Consider the following 16,557-nt stretch of genomic DNA (forward strand, 5'->3'; position numbering starts at 1 on the left):
AGATCTGCAATTGCCCATTACAATCACCTCATTCTTTTAAACCTCTACTTCCACAGCAGCATTACGTTAACTGTGCTACTCTTGGACCATCTTTAACCGGACTTTGCCTTGCACTAAACGTTATTCCCTTTATCCTGTATCTGTAAACTGGATGGTTCAATGGTAAACAATAGACAATAGACAATAGGTGCAGGAGTAGGCCATTCAGCCCTTCAAGCCAGCACCGCCATTCAATGCGATCATGGCTGATCACTCTCAATCAGTACCCCGTTCCTGCCTTCTCCCCATACCCCCTCACTCCGCTATCCTTAAGAGCTCTATCCAGCTCTCTCTTGAAAACATCCAACGAACTGGCCTCCACTGCCTTCTGAGGCAGAGAATTCCACACCTTCACCACTCTCTGACTGAAAAAGTTCTTCCTCATCTCCGTTCTAAATGGCCTACCCCTTATTCTCAAACTGTGGCCCCTTGTTCTGGACTCCAACAACATTGGGAACATGTTATCTGCCTCTAATGTGTCCAATCCCCTAATTATCTTATATGTTTCAATAAGATCCCCCCTCATCCTTCTAAATTCCAGTGTATACAAGCCCAATCGCTCCAGCCTTTCAACATACGACAGTCCCGCCATTCCGGGAATTAACCTAGTGAACCTATGCTGCACGCCCTCCATAGCAAGAATATCCTTCCTCAAATTTGGGGACCAAAACTGCACACAGTACTCCAGGTGCGGTCTCACCAGGGCCCGGTACAACTGTAGAAGGACCTCTTTGCTCCTATACTCAACTCCTCTTGTTACGAAGGCCAACATTCCATTGGCTTTCTTCACTGCCTGCTGAACCTGCATGCTTCCTTTCATTGACTGATGCACTAGGACACCCAGATCTCGTTGAACCCCCCCTCCTCCTAACTTGACACCATTCAGATAATAATCTGCCTTTCTATTCTTACTTCCAAAGTGAATAACCTCACACTTATCTACATTAAACTGCATCTGCCATGTATCCGCCCACTCACACAACCTGTCCAAGTCACCCTGCAGCCTTATTGCATCTTCCTCACAATTCACACTACCCCCCAACTTAGTATCATCTGCAAATTTGCTAATGGTACTTTTAATCCCTTCGTCTAAGTCATTAATGTATATCGTAAATAGCTGGGGTCCCAGCACCGAACCTTGCGGTACCCCACTGGTCACTGCCTGCCATTCAGAAAGGGACCCATTTATCCCCACTCTTTGCTTTCTGTCTGTCAACCAATTTTCTATCCATGTCAGTACCCTACCCCCAATACCATGTGCCCTAATTTTGCCCACTAATCTCCTATGTGGGACCTTGTCGAAGGCTTTCTGAAAGTCGAGGTACACCACATCCACTGACTCTCCCTTATCAATTTTCCTAGTTACATCCTCAAAAAATTCCAGTAAATTTGTCAAGCATGATTTCCCCTTCGTAAATCCATGCTGACTCGGAATGATCCCGTTACCGCTATCCAAATGCTCAGCAATTTCGTCTTTTATAATTGACTCCAGCATCTTCCCCACCACTGATGTCAGACTAACTGGTCTATAATTACCCGTTTTCTCTCTCCCTCCTTTCTTAAAAAGTGGGATAACATTTGCTATTCTCCAATCCACAGGAACTGATCCTGAATCTATAGAACATTGAAAAATGATCTCCAATGCTTCCACTATTTCTAGAGCCACCTCCTTAAGTACTCTGGGATGCAGACCATCAGGCCCTGGGGATTTATCAGCCTTCAGTCCCATCAGTCTACCCAAAACCATTTCCTGCCTAATGTGGATTTCCTTCAGTTCCTCCATCACCCTAGGTTCTCCGGCCCCTAGAACATTTGGGAGATTGTGTGTATCTTCCTCAGTGAAGACAGATCCAAAGTAACGGTTTAACTCGTCTGCCATTTCTTTGTTCCCCATAATAAATTCCCCTGCTTCTGTCTTCAAGGGACCCACATTTGCCTTGACTATTTTTTTCCTCTTCACGTACCTAAAAAAACTTTTGCTATCCTCCTTTATATTATTGGCTAGTTTACCCTCGTACCTCATCTTTTCTCCCCGTATTGCCTTTTTAGTTAACTTTTGTTGCTCTTTAAAAGAGTCCCAATCCTGTCTTCCCACTCTTCTTTGCTATGTTATACTTCCTCTCCTTAATTGGTTAGCGCACAACAAAAAGCATTTCACTGTACCTCGGTACGCGTGACAATAAACGAAACTATAAAACAGAGTAAATCTTTGACCGACAAGGCAAATCATCCCAAGGCTAGAACAGAATTTTTTAAAAGGTGCAAAAAATTGGAAACTGAAGCCAAGATTATGCTTTTTTCAAAATGTTTGCAAACTGAAAGAAAACAGCAAAACTGAGGCATGGACACTCTTCAAACGTTTTGCAATACAGGGAACAAATGAGCGGTGGTCAGAATCCTTGGATAAAATTTCTGTCACCCAGCTCTCTCATATACCAATACTTCCAAAGGATTAAAGTGCAGCAGTTAAATCTTGGGAAAGAGTTTGGTTTCATAGAAGTTTGACCTGTCAAAATACATTTTAAACATCTTCTTTTGAAGTTGTTTGCAGGACAAAAAACTTTCCGGAGCAAACATCAAACAATAGTTACACTTTCATTTATACCAACAGGCAAATGCATTGGCCAAAAATGATGCAGCAATTAAGTGAAGACCGTTCTATCCAAAGCACAGACGAATCCAACAGCATGTGCATTTCTATAATTAAAGAATACATGCATTTCCTGTCCGCTACATTACAAATATTAAAGGCAAAATTTATGCAGCTGTTTTGTCTCCATTATAATTCCAGTTGTCTCGGATTTCTTCCAGTTATTTGCAATGTCTGCCACTAACAGAAAGTGTTTTGCTAACATATATCATCTGGGATAATTTCAAAGCACAATATCGGGGAGCAATGAGGCAGAGCGGAGACTAAACCATATAAAACTCAAATGATTTTCAAAACCACCGATTCTTCATGTTGGCCAAAGAGTGACAAAAATCACTCAAATATACAATGAAAGCTAAACTTTCCATTGTGCTTTCTAATTCGAGCCTGTCAGATAACCTGCTATGAATATACTCTGATACTCTCTTCCACGGTGGGATGTTTTGAAATGAATTAATATTGACAGACTGGGTTTATTGTCATTTGCAAACATGTAGCAAGTTACAGGTATAGTAAGAAACTTGTTTGCAGATACAAGTGATCTTTCCTATTCCCTTACAAAAACCCATTTCTAAAAACTCAAAATATATTTCGTCCGTTATCATATCATCATATCATATATATACAGCCGGAAACAGGCCTTTTCGGCCCACCAAGTCCGTGCCGCCCAGTGATCCCCGTACATTAACACTATCCTACACCCACTAGGGACAATTTTTTACATTTACCCAGCCAATTAACCTACATACCTGTACGTCTTTGGAGTCCGTTCTCATGCGTTTGAGGCCAATTTATAGCCCAGGTTGATAGTGCACTAGTAAAGCATAACGCAAGGGTGGATGGTATTACTCTCCCATCAAAGCGTCCATGTTCTCTCATCGATGTAGCTGCTGGAGCAACTTCTTGGACAGATGGTAATTTCTCCCAAATTTAAATTTATACTAACTCTAACTATCGTAAAACTGTATAATTAAAAATATGTGGTTACCTAATGGTCACCCCCAAGAACATTACCTAGTGGTCACCCCCAAGAACAACACCAGGCAATTGTAGTGCAAACCTTAGGGATTGTAACATCTAGTCCTATTAATCAATGCTAAGCTAGAGCATTAGTTGGAGAAACCAGTGGGAAAGAGACAAGAAGTTCACTCAAGGAAAGGAAGCAAGTGATAAATTGAAGATAAGACACAAAATGCTGAAGTAATTCAGCGGGTTGGGCAGCATCTCTGGAGAAAAGGAATAGGTGAAGTTTAAGATAGAGATCCTTCTTCAGACTGACCTATTCCTTTTCTCCAGAGATGCTGCCTGACCCACTGAGTTACACTCGCATTTTATTTTGCATTAGACGAGAAATAGTATTGGGTAGACTGATGGGACTGAAGGCTGATAAATCCCCAGGGCCTGATGGTCTGCATCCCAGGGTACTCAAGGAGGTGGTTCAAGAAATCGTGGACGCAATGATGTTCATTTTCCATGTTCAATAGATTCAGAATCAGTTCCTGTGGATTGGAGGGTAGCTAATGTCATCTCACTTTTCAAGAAAGGAGCAAGAGAGAAAGCAGAGAATTATAGACCAGTTACCCTGACATCAGTGGTGGGGAAGATGCTGGAGTCAATTATTAAAGAGGTAATACCGGCGCATTTGGAAAGCGGTGAAAGGATTGGTCCAAGTCAGCATGGATTTATGAAGGGGAAATCCTGCTTGACTAATCTTCTGCAATTTTTTGAGGATGGGACAAGTAAAATGGATGAAGGAGAGCCAGTGGATGCAGTGTATCTAGACTTTCAGAAAGCCTTTGATAAGGTCCCACACGGGAGGTTGGGGAGCAAAATTAGAGCACATGGTATTGGGGGTAGGGTATTGACATGGATAATTAGTTGGCAGACAGGAAGCCAAGAGTCAGAATAAACGGGTCCTTTTCAGAATGGCAGGCAGTGGAGAGTGGAGTGCCGCAAGGCTCGGTGCTGGGGCCGCAACTATTTACAATAGATATTAATGATTTGGATGATGGAATTAGAAGCAACACTAGTAAGTTTGTGGATGACACAACGCTGAGTGACAGTGTGAACTGCGAAGAGGATGTTAGGAGGTTGCATGGTAACTTAGACAGGTTGAGTGAGTGGGCAGATGCATGGCAGATGCAGTATAATGTAGATAAATGTGAGGTTATCCACTTTGGCAGCAAAAATAAGGAGGCAGATTATTATCTCAATGGTGTCAGATTAGGTAAAGGGGAAGTGCAAAGAGACCTTGGGGTCCTTGTACACCAATCACTGAAAGTAAGCGTGCAGGTACAGCAGACAGTGAAGAAAGCTAATGGCATGTTGGCCTTCATAACAAGAGGATTTGAGTACAGGAGCAAAGAAGTCATTCTGCAGTTGTATAGGGCCCTGGTGAGACCACATCTGGAGTATTGTGTGCAGTTTTGGTCTTTGCTATGGAGGCAGTGCAGCATAGGTTCACGAGGTTAATCCCTGGGATGGTGGGACTGTCATATGAGGAAAGATTGGAAAGACTGGGCTTGCATTCACTGGAGTTCAGAAGGATGAGAGGGGATCTTATAGAGACGTATAAAATTATAAATGGTCTAGACAAGCTAGATGCAGGAATTTTTTCCCCAATGTTGGGGGAGTCCAAAACTAGGGGGGACAATCTAAGAATAAAGGGGAGGCCATTTAAAATTGAGGTGAGAAGATTTTTTTTCACCCAGAGAGTTGTAAATTTGTGGAATTCTCTGCCACAGAAGGCAGTGGAGGTCAATTCACTGGATGAATTTAAAAGAGTGTTAGATAGAGCTCAAGGGGCTAGTGGAATCAAGGGATATGGGGAGAAGGTAGGCACAGGTTACTGATTGTAGATGATCAACCATGATCACAATGAATGGCAGTGCTGGCTCGAAGGGCCAAATGGCCTCCTCCTGCACCTATTTTCTATGTTTCTATGTCTACCTTCAATGTAAATCAGCACCTGGAGTTCTTTCCTACACAAATGATAAATTGAGGCTACAAGAAGTTTTGCATATTGATTTTTAAAAAATTAAGCCACAATCTTTTTCTTCAATTTTAAGGATGGATAGAGAAAACTATGAGAGAGGGGACTATGGACCAGTCGGCCTGACCTCAGTAGGAGGGAACGTGTTGTAATTAACAACAGATAACCAGGCACTTGGAAAATAATAAGTTTGGGCTGAGACAACATACATTTATAAAATGGGGAAATAGTGTTTCGCTAATCTTTGGGAATATTTTGAAATCACAACCAACAGATTTATAAGGACAAGCCAGGTGATGTGGAGTACTTAAATCTTCGATAAGATGAGACTATTAAACAAAATTAGAGCACACGTTATTGGCTGTAATATAGCAACACGGATTAAGGACTGGTTAACAGTTATACACCGATCAGCCAAAACATTATGACCACCTGCCTAATATGCTGTTGGACCTCTGTGTCCTATCAAAACAGCGCCGACCCTCCCAGGCATGGACTCTACAAGACTCCTGAAGGTGTCATGTGGTGTCTGGCACCAAAACATTAGCAGCAGATCCTTCAAGTCCTGCAAGTTGCAAGGTGGGGCCGCCGTGGATCGGACTTGTCGATCCAGCACATCCCACAGATGCTCAATCGGATTGAGATCTGAAGAATTTGGAGGCCAGGGCAATACCGTGAACACTTCATCATGTTCCTCAAAACATTCCTGAACAATGTGTGCAGTGTGGAAGGGCGCATTGTCCTGCTGAAAGAGGCCACTGCCATCAGGGAATACCATTGCCATGAAGGGGTGACCCTGGTCTGCAACGACATTTAGGTAGGAGACACGTGTCAAATTGACGTCCACATGAATGGTCCACCCAGGGTTTCCCAGCAGAACATTGCCCAGAGCATCACACTTCATCTTCCCACAGTCGGTTCGGACCAGACGGGATAGCCTTCGTGCATCGATGAGCCTTGGGCGCCCAACACCCTGTCGCCAGTTTGTGGTTTGTCCCTCCTCGGACCATTATCGGTAGGTACTCACCACTGCTGACTGGGAGCACCCCACAAGCCATGCCGTTTCAGAGATGTTCTGACCCAGTCGTCTGGCCATAACAATTTGGCCCTTGTCAAAGTTGCTCAGGTCTTTACTCCTGCACATTTCTCTTGCCTCCAACCCCCATCAAGTTCAAGAACTGACTGTTCACCTGCTGCCTAATATATCCCACCCCTTGACAGATGCCATTGTAACAAGATGATCAATGTTATTCATTTCACCTGTCAGTGGTCATAATGTTTTGGCTGATCAGTGTATATTTATACAGCATGGAAGCGGGACCTTCAGCCCAACTCATCCATGCCGACCAAGGTGCCTCACCTAGTCCCATACACCTCTAAACCTTTCCCATCCATATGTTAAATTGAAGCTGCAAGAGATTTTGCATATTCCCAGCCTGTCCAAATGTCTTTCCCTATTGCTTTGTTTGGCAGCTCGGACCATCTAACCATCACCCAATGTGGAAAAAATTGCCCCTCAGATCCCTTAAAATGGTTCCCTCTCACATTAAAGGGAGTAGGAATAAATAGATCATTTTTAACTGGAGTCTATGAGCAGAGTCCTAGAGGGATCTTCACAATCTGATTTTGATGAGGGAGAAATCAACTATAATATATCCTAATCTCAGTCCAGATGTGGGTCTCAATCCAAAATGCTAAATATCCTTCTACCTCCACAGATGCTGCTTGACGAGTCCCTCCAGCAACTTGTTTTTTTTTGTGCTTCAGATTACAGTATCTGCATTCTCTTGCATCTGTGCAATATATCCAGGGTTAACGATGATAGGTAACTGTTCGAGACCAGAAAGATGCAAAAGAGACCAGCTGGATACAAATTGTCTAAGCGAGAGGGCAATAAAGTAACAGATGAATAAAATGGGGTAAAATACAAGGTTATCCACTTTGACAGAAATACAGCATTATTAGAGATTGAAAGGGATGGTGTTCACAGGAGCTGGGTGTTTTTATTCACAAATCACAAAATTAACCTGCAGGTACAGCAAGTGGTGGCTTTTTTGTTGCAAGAGAATTTGTGTATGCCTGTGGAGACATCTTAATCCAATTGTAAAGCGCCCTGTTGAGGCCACGTCTGGAATACTGTGAATAGGTCTAGTCGGTCTAACAAGGCAAGAATGTACTCAAAGAGTGCAGCTAAATTTCATCAGGTTAATCAAAACAAAAAATGCTGGAGGAACACAGTGGGTCAGGCAGCATCTGCGGATGTTGGTGAGGTGACATTTCAGGCCAGGACCATCCATTCATGGGATAGTGAATTTATCATAATGAAAGGAATTATGCAGACAATGAAAAAGAAGTGACCTCGTTTAACTGCACACAAGTCTTCAGGTTCTTGATACGGTAGATTCAGAGATGATACCTCCCCTGGCTGGTACGTCCGCAGCCAAGGGTCACCATCTCAAAATAAGGTTTAAGACTTCTGAATGGAATTTGCTTCACCAGGAGAGCTGCGAATCTTTTAAATTCACTACTTAAGCAGGCTTTACAGTGAGCAAGCATATTAAATGCAGACAGTGACAGGTTTTCAGATAGCAAGGGTTTCAAGGTATACGAGGGTTAGTGCAAAGAAGCAGCGCCGAGGTAAAAGATCAGTTATGATCCCAATGAATGGCGGACGGGCACAAGGGACTGACTGGTTACCGAGTGCTCCATTTCTTACTCCGTCATGATGAAATATATACACAGAATGGCGCACTTCATAAGATTCTACATTTTTCCAAGAGTATTTTTCCAATTAACAAACTGACTGATCCCCACTTCCACCTTCCAAAACAAAACAATGCCATCACCACAGACGGTTTTCAAGAACAGCACACAGAATGATCAGACTTTAAGATTCCACGCACTTCCACTCAAACAAAATTTTAAAATGTAAATAAAACACTTGTATCAATTACTAAATAGCACAGTAATTTAATGTGCGGTTAACCCCCCAATTTCAGAAGTTCATGGTCCATCGTGGGACTGTAATCGATGCATAAGAACTCTTGATATTCATGCCTTTTTAGTACATACAATGACAGATGAAATGATCCAGGATTATACATAATGAGGCAATCTAGACTCGCATGGCAATTTGGTTTCCAATGACTGGCTATCTATGTACATATATATATATATAATTATATTACTAAAACTCTCATCTTGAAAGTATATATATTTGTTTGTTCCCGAAATACAGCCAAAATGGAACACGTTAGCGTGATAATTTTAGGCCCATCTTAGTCACCATTCGCCTGCGGTCTCGATTGATCAAGTTTTGTTACATTTTAAAACCAATTAACTTAATAAACTTTAATAAATGCACTACCCCCCCAGCCCGTCCCAGCATGCCCCGCGCCTGACCTTCCTCCCGTGGTGTAGTGCGGCGGCAGAGGGTCAAAGAAGTTGGCCGCCGGCAGGATGACCATGCGGCAACGCCTTGTGGCCACTCTTCTGCTGCTGGCCGCCACGATGGACGTCCAGGGCCGGGGTGAATGGCCCTATCTCCCCTTTGCTCTCCCCCCCTCGCCTGCCCCCAGCCCCGGGGGAGACTCGTCAGTTTGGGGAGAGTTGCCGGGCCCGCAGGAGAGGTTTGGACCCAACGGGTCCACGCTGCACTAGTACACCACTAAATAAATCAATGTTCAGCTTACCCATTGATCCAGTTTTAAAATTTCAGCGTGGTAGACTTAATTAATTGACAAATTTTGCTTACAAAGAACAGTCAGTTTAGAAATGCATCACGTGGTAAATTTCTGTATTTGGTTAGTGAACTGCTGAATGAATATTAAGCCAAAAATCCTGGAAATACTAGGTTTAGGCATATTTTACAGAGAAAAGGGGGTTAACTTATTAGGTTGCCAACATCCAATCTGGTTTCTCCCGATGATGCAGCTCATCAGATTTTGAATTAATATTTAAATTTTCAGCATTGACAGCATTCTGTAATTTGTTACGGTACAAAATATTAATCAACAACGTCAAAGAGATCCACATTTAACAGAACAAAATGTTAACCTTTTCAAATAAAAATATCATATAATCATCACTGGATCGTACAGAAAATTGCTTTAATTTATATTAGCGAGTTGCCAATGCTGAAAACATCTTGGGAGCAGGCACCAGGTCCCTTGTCAAACTGGAAAATATTATAGAAGAGCATTCATAAAGCAGAAGCAAGGAAACAACACTGTAAAAACACAACAACTGGAAAATAGGTGCTGCCTAAATGAAAAAAATCACATCAGCACACAAGAAAAAAATAAACAAAAATAATATAAGACCACCGAAAACTTGTGAATTGTTGCACAAAAAAAACAAAGACAAAAAAACAAACACAAAAACTCAGCAATCAAAAGCCTGAAAGTGAGAAAAGGTCAACACCAAGGCTACTCAATACTCTGCCAGAACAGTATTCAAAAGACAAATCTCCAACCCAAATATCAGCCCTTTTGGTCTCCCAACCCCTAAAACACTGGCAAAACCAGTCCACATTGCCAGCTCAAAGAGAAAGCGGAGCTATTATTAGGGTCTGGTTATTGAAATCAGTAATTAGGCTGGAGGGCTACACAGCATTCAATATATAAAGAGATAGCACTGACCTTCAATCTGCATTGAATTTCATTTGAAAAACAAGAGCAAAAATGGGAGAGATCAAAGTGAAACAGGAAATTAAAGTAGCAAGCAACACGTGTAAAAATTGTGGAGGACAAAGAACAAGAGAAATTAAATAGATGTAATCAGCATTGCTGGATATCAAGATAAGAAAAACAAATGAGGAAAAAAAAGATGCTTTGAAATTCCCCTGTGGAAAATGAAGGTGATGGGATCCTCACCACAAAAGGAATGTGCTCCAATGATATGGAATGAGCTAGTTTAGTTACATTTTACCAATGTAAAAGCCCATAGAAGAAAAAGATTGATTAAATGACAGGGTGGAATTTGAGCAAAAATTAACTTTGTTGGTATTTGTCACAATCTGATTTTTGTATTAAATAAAAAGGGAAGTATTGGATAAGGAGTCAGTGCAGGAAAATAATGCCATGGTAAGAGACTACCACGATCTTACTGATCAACAGAAGCCGGCCATTCTGCCCTGCTTGCCTGCCTTAATTATCTTAATTAAGTTTTATGCACTAACTGTGCTTTACAAATAAAAAGAAAATGCATTTAGGCATTTGACAGTCAAACTAACATTCAAAAACTTATTTTAAAGCAGTCAACAATGACAGACAAATTTCAATAGTATTTTAATATCAAGATTACAAGAAATACTAGATTTTTAAAAATGTTACGTAAACCCACCAAAACCTGGACACGTTTTCAAATATCCAACTTCTAAAAAGAAGCCTGGTGCTCTAATCCTAGGGAAGAGACCGACATGCAAATACAAAATACAAATACAAAAAGGTGCAAATACAAAATAAAATTACTGTATTATTAACCTGTGGCTGCATCGATTTACAATCGATCTAATGATCTCAAAAAGGGATAAACACACACACTATCCTACCAGAATTTTATATTACCATATTTAATGCACATTGTCCATTCAAAATAGTTCATGCTTTTTTAACTTGCCATTAGAGACCAACCACCTTTTGCCAATTTGCCACATTTTCATAAAAGTCATACACTGGGTAGGAATCTTCCGGAAAGTGGTAAGTGAAGCATCTGTCCATGGCACAGTTCCAATTCCATGGATAGGTTTTTGAAAGTAATGATTCGCCTTTGCGAAAGGCCGTGAAAGTTAAAGTTTTTATGTTTTTATAAGACAATAACTGCAGATGCTGGTACAAATCGAAGGTATTTATTCACAAAATGCTGGAGTAACTCAGCAGGTCAGGCAGCATCTCTGGAGAGAAGGAATGGGTGACGTTTCGGGTCGAGACCCTTCTTCAGACTGATGTCAGGCCCATGTTTTTTGCTGTCTGAGCTATGCAAATATTATAAATACCAGTAATGCAAAATAGTCTCACAAGGCCCATTTAAAAATAATCCTTGGCTAATAAAATGCTAACATTGAGAACAAATACACAAATAATTAATGTGCGATGAATACAAGTGATTTACCCAAAAGCCAGCAAGCTCACTCCTCGTTTCTCTCAAGATAACTGAACTCAACCAGAACAACAATGAGGGCACCAAAACTTGCTCTGTTCTAGATGGCTAGCATTTTTCTAACAATTTTGGGGATGCTTTCTTCTCCCAATCATGGCTGATTGAAATTGCCAAAAAGAGCACATTTTGTTTGAGCATATGATCAAGATTGCAATCCTTTCCCATGATTAACCAGTTGATACTGCCTTGCATTGAATGGCGACTGAGTGGGAAAAGTTAAGTACTGTTGCTAACTGTGTACTGTGTACCCAACAAAATCCAACTCTGGATGACACGAGTCCCACTTTTTTTGTGCAGAGTGCATCCAGCACAAGTACAAGGGATCTAACAAATATTTTTAAATATTTATAGATAGAAAAGACAACAGGGAGAACTGAATGTACAGGCTGATCCAGAGCTTCTGGAACTCTGCAGCTGCCAAACCCAAAATTAACTCCAACACGACAACATTCCTCCAATATAAACATTTTTTACATAAGGATTAGTTGGAAATAGGGTAGTGTCAGAGCGATAAAGATGTACAGAACAGAATCAAGCCATTTGGCCATTACATTGATGTTGACGTTATTGCCTAAATGAACTAATCCCATTTGCCCACATTAGGAACAGATTCAGATCATTTGCGTACCAACAGGTATCAATGTGAAATATGAAGAGAGTGGTATTTGCCCTGCCGAGTGGTCGAAAAAATAGTTAACATTTAAACACTCCAGATAAGACCAGCACATGAGCCAACAAAGGATTCTGGAGGATACAATTTGCAAGCTGTGAATGATACCATGAATAAAGCGGTAAAACCAGCACTGCGCCATGTCCTCATTCGCAATGCAAAAAAAAAAGTATATCCTTTACAAAAATGTTTTACAGACTGAACCAGACAGCAAATGTTACTTGACTCTTGAACAAATCTGGAATGGAGTTTAAATTTTTTTTGTCCCCACCCACCCCAAAAAGCTGAATTCTTACCTTCCACCCAGCTGAACTGTTGCTATCGCCTTTGTCCTTGAAGTAAGGCACAAATTTAACCATCCAATCATAGATCTGAGACAGTGTCAACCTCTTGTCAGGAGAGCTCTCAATAGCTTTGGTGATTAGGTCTGCATATGATTGATGGCCCCATGCATTTCTTCTCGAAGAACTCTTCCGCTGAGCATTTGCTGCACCACTTTGGGAACCAGCCTCTGCATTCAAACCAACTTCATTCTCTGATTTTATAGCACTTGCATCAGACACATCCTGCTTTTCTTCTTCAGTGGGAGTTCCTGTGGCAGAGTCCTCCTGCTTCACAGTTGTCAATTCTGGTCTTGGTAGAGGCCAGGTGCAGGATCTAGGACGACTTTTTGGTTCAAAGTCAGGATCAATCTCAGCCTGCGTTGGTTCTTCAGCCATCTTTTGTAAAACCTTTTATCAACTAAAGTTTCAAACAAGGATGCTCCTATCTTTCCTCAAATAAAAATCTGTGATTTCTGTTTTACAAAATACATGTAATTGCCTTTTCATTCAAATCTGTCCACATCTTCAATAAAAAATAACTTGCATCCTACTGATGTTGTTCCAGTTATTTGTAAAATCAAGGAAGATATAACTATTCAGATATACTGATAGTTTTCAGTAATTAGTTTGATTTCAAACCAAGGTCAGTTCCATATAATTCAACGCAACGTAATAAACTAACATCCACTGCAATATGTTCTGACAAGTCTTTTCCAATATTTGCACACTCTGGCTTCAAAGCATAATTGCATTTAAACACGTTTCATTTTTCCCATAATTCAGAATCCGATTTGAATTTGATTTTATTTTGAAAAATTGCGTAATACTGCAAAGGTTTAAACCAGTTTAAAATTGTTTAGAAACGCTAACAGCAATGCTCACAAAATTACTTTTACATTTTATGCACCAACCTCCGTGACTTTCGATGATAATGTAATATGAAAAGACGTTGCAAGAAGGAGAATTACAGTTCACAATTTCCTTTCGATTTACTCATAATTCAAAATTAACTGCAGTTCTGAGATGCTTTCTTTTCTTCTTCTCTATCCAAGAAAAAACCTAAAACGTTGCTTTGCAACCAGTTAGAACGTGTCGCAAACAAGAGCCTTCTATTAGCTGACGTTAAAAGGCAGTGTAAAAGAGCGACTGTGAAAATGAATGTCCAATGCCGGTCTGTGTACGATCACGAACTCTCCTCACTTTAACTATAATATGGTGTACACGTTTTTTTTTCAAACAAACAAAATCGACGGGGGAAGGGGCGATCTGCATAAACCCCTTCGTCGGTAGGCAATCTTTGTTCAAGAGGTGCAGGCGTGCAAAACCTTCGCGAGTCCCCAAGGAGCTACTGAGCTGGCGGAGTCTCCAAAGAAGCTTCTCCACACCAGGGGCTGTTGATTCTCCTTCTGCCTTTTCTCACTCAGTCGGTCCCCGTCGGCCTCCGGTTGCAGGCCGCGGCCACAAGGCGCCTCCACTCCAAGCTACCATGTTGTCCGAGAGGAGGGGTGGGGGAATGCGAAGGCGCCGCTGATCCAACCTGTGTGCCTTCAACTGGACTGCGAGCTCCTCCGAGCGGCACGTCGGGCGCCTTGGCCGCCGCCGCTGCAGCCTGGGCCGGCACCGCCGTCAAACCTCATCGGGCTCCGCAAGCCGCGGGATGTCCGTCTTAGGAAAATATCTCGACCCCTCTCCACGTCCCACGCATCGCCTTTTATTTCTTGCCACCTTTCCCTCTGTTTTGACCCGTCTCGCTGCTTTTGACGTCTTTCAACGTATAGTAAACATTGCCATCGATGAAATGCTGTGGGGGTGGGGGGGCACCACGGAGCGGCGATGGGAATTGTAGTCCAACGGCAGGTATTACCCAGCATCCGGCGGGTACTCCGGCAGAAGTTGGACTACAACTCCCACGATGCACCGGGGCTACAACAACAAACGGCGCCATTGCCCTGGCAAGATGCTTCTGGGCGCTTCACAGCCACAGGGCCGCAATCGCACAATTTGGCTGTTAACCGCTGTGTTATGTTTCGTTTCTGGAACATGGGTCCAATCATTGCTACGTGGGATTATTGATGATATACTTAGAACAAGATTAGAACCTCCCATTCTTGTGTGCCTTCATTATGCCGACAGAAAATGCCACGCCGACGACGCCAACGTCGGACAGTGTGTGGGTTGGCGCGTTGCCTTCTGGGCGTTGTAGTCCCCTATGTCATCCACCCTCAGCATGTGGCAGCCTAATGGAACTACAGTATCCAGAAGACACTGGATTTGAACATACTATCTGTACACCCTCTAATTACACAGCGAGCAAAACCATTTCCCAGTATCGAATGACTTACCAACGAAACAAATATCTCAGTATTTTGGGTAGCAATATTTTAAAATAGTATGTCAACCAATAAGAAGCGGATGGAAACGTTCACTCGTCTTCAAGAGAAAATGGTGCAAAACATGTGGCAGGGACATCATATTATATCAATTGCCACCAGTTGGTGAGGATCCCCACACTGGTAAATATATTAAAAATAAAACATGTTTGACGAGTTTCTGAACTGGTTTAACTAACCATTCTGAACCTCCCTTTAAGAAACAATTGAGGACCACATTTCTCAGGGCTAGAGGTCAGCATTCAGGATGTACAATGATAATGAGTTCCTTCCCCAAGATTCTTAAGATATCTTTTTACAGACAATTAAGTACTTTAGTAGCGAAACACAGGAGGTTATTTAACATTGTTAGAGTGCATAGAATTGAAGATTAAGTACTGACATTGAATGAGAGTCGGTTAACTGGCAGGCAACAAGAACTGGGATTAATGAGATCTTTCTCAGGTTGGCAGGCTGCGAATGTTGGGATATTGAAGAGCTCTGGCTTAAACAATTCACAATCTATATGAATGAATTGGCTGGGAGGGCCAAATATCACATTTCTAAATTGGTGCAAAGTCCACGAGTTTTGCATCACGGCAACAGACCCTTTGGGACTACTCATCCCTGCCCACCAAGTTGCCTAACTGAGCTGGTTCCACTTGCCTGCGCAAGGCTCATATCCCTTCAAAGCTTTTCTATCTATGTATCTGTCTAAGTGTCTTTTTAATGTTGTGATTACCACTGCCGCTTCCTCTGACACCTCGTTCCGTATGTGCACCACTCTCCCTGTGAAAATGTCGCCCCTCAGGTCGCTTTAAAATCTTTTCTGTCTCATGTTAAAGAGAACAGGAACAAATACTGGTCCTGTAGGGATCAACACTGGGACGCTGTGTGTTCACAATCTGATTTGGATAAGAGGGAAATCAATTGTAATGTGAATGACATCCTTCCTATAACAAGGCAATCAGAACAGGATGTAGTGCTCCAAATGTGGACTTACCAACATCCTGTAACATGATGACCCAACTCCTGCACTCAATACACTGACGGATAAAGGCAAGCGCACCAAACATTTTCTTTGCCACTCTGTTCACCTGTGTCGCCACCTTATTGAAATGTACCTGCATCCATAGGTCTCCCAGTTCAACAAACACTCGGCAAGGTTGTACCATTTACGGTGTAAGTCAGCCCTGGTTTGTCTTAGCAAAGTGCAATGCCTTGCATCTGAGTTAAACTCCGTATGCCATTCCAGACTCATCGGAACATTGATCAAAATCCGTTGTAATCTCAGATAAGCATCACTGTCCATTATACCACCAATTTCAGTGTCACCTACAACTTCCCAATCATGC

The 16,557-nt window shown here is 42.0% G+C and overlaps 1 protein-coding gene across 1 annotated transcript in view; it reads right to left on the minus strand.

Annotated features, from left to right (window-relative positions):
• The window catches only part of foxo4 (forkhead box O4), a 45,767-nt gene extending 31,090 nt beyond the window's left edge, over positions 1-14,677 (minus strand). The window contains exon 1 of the mRNA XM_078412108.1: positions 12,807-14,677. Within this exon, the coding sequence (XP_078268234.1) occupies positions 12,807-13,229 (423 nt within the window). The 5' untranslated portion in view covers positions 13,230-14,677. The remainder of the gene's footprint in view (positions 1-12,806) is intronic.
• Between the last annotated feature and the right edge of the window lie 1,880 nt (positions 14,678-16,557).

This window comes from Rhinoraja longicauda, chromosome 15 (genome assembly GCF_053455715.1).
Source record: "Rhinoraja longicauda isolate Sanriku21f chromosome 15, sRhiLon1.1, whole genome shotgun sequence".
Lineage (NCBI taxonomy): Eukaryota > Metazoa > Chordata > Chondrichthyes > Rajiformes > Arhynchobatidae > Rhinoraja > Rhinoraja longicauda.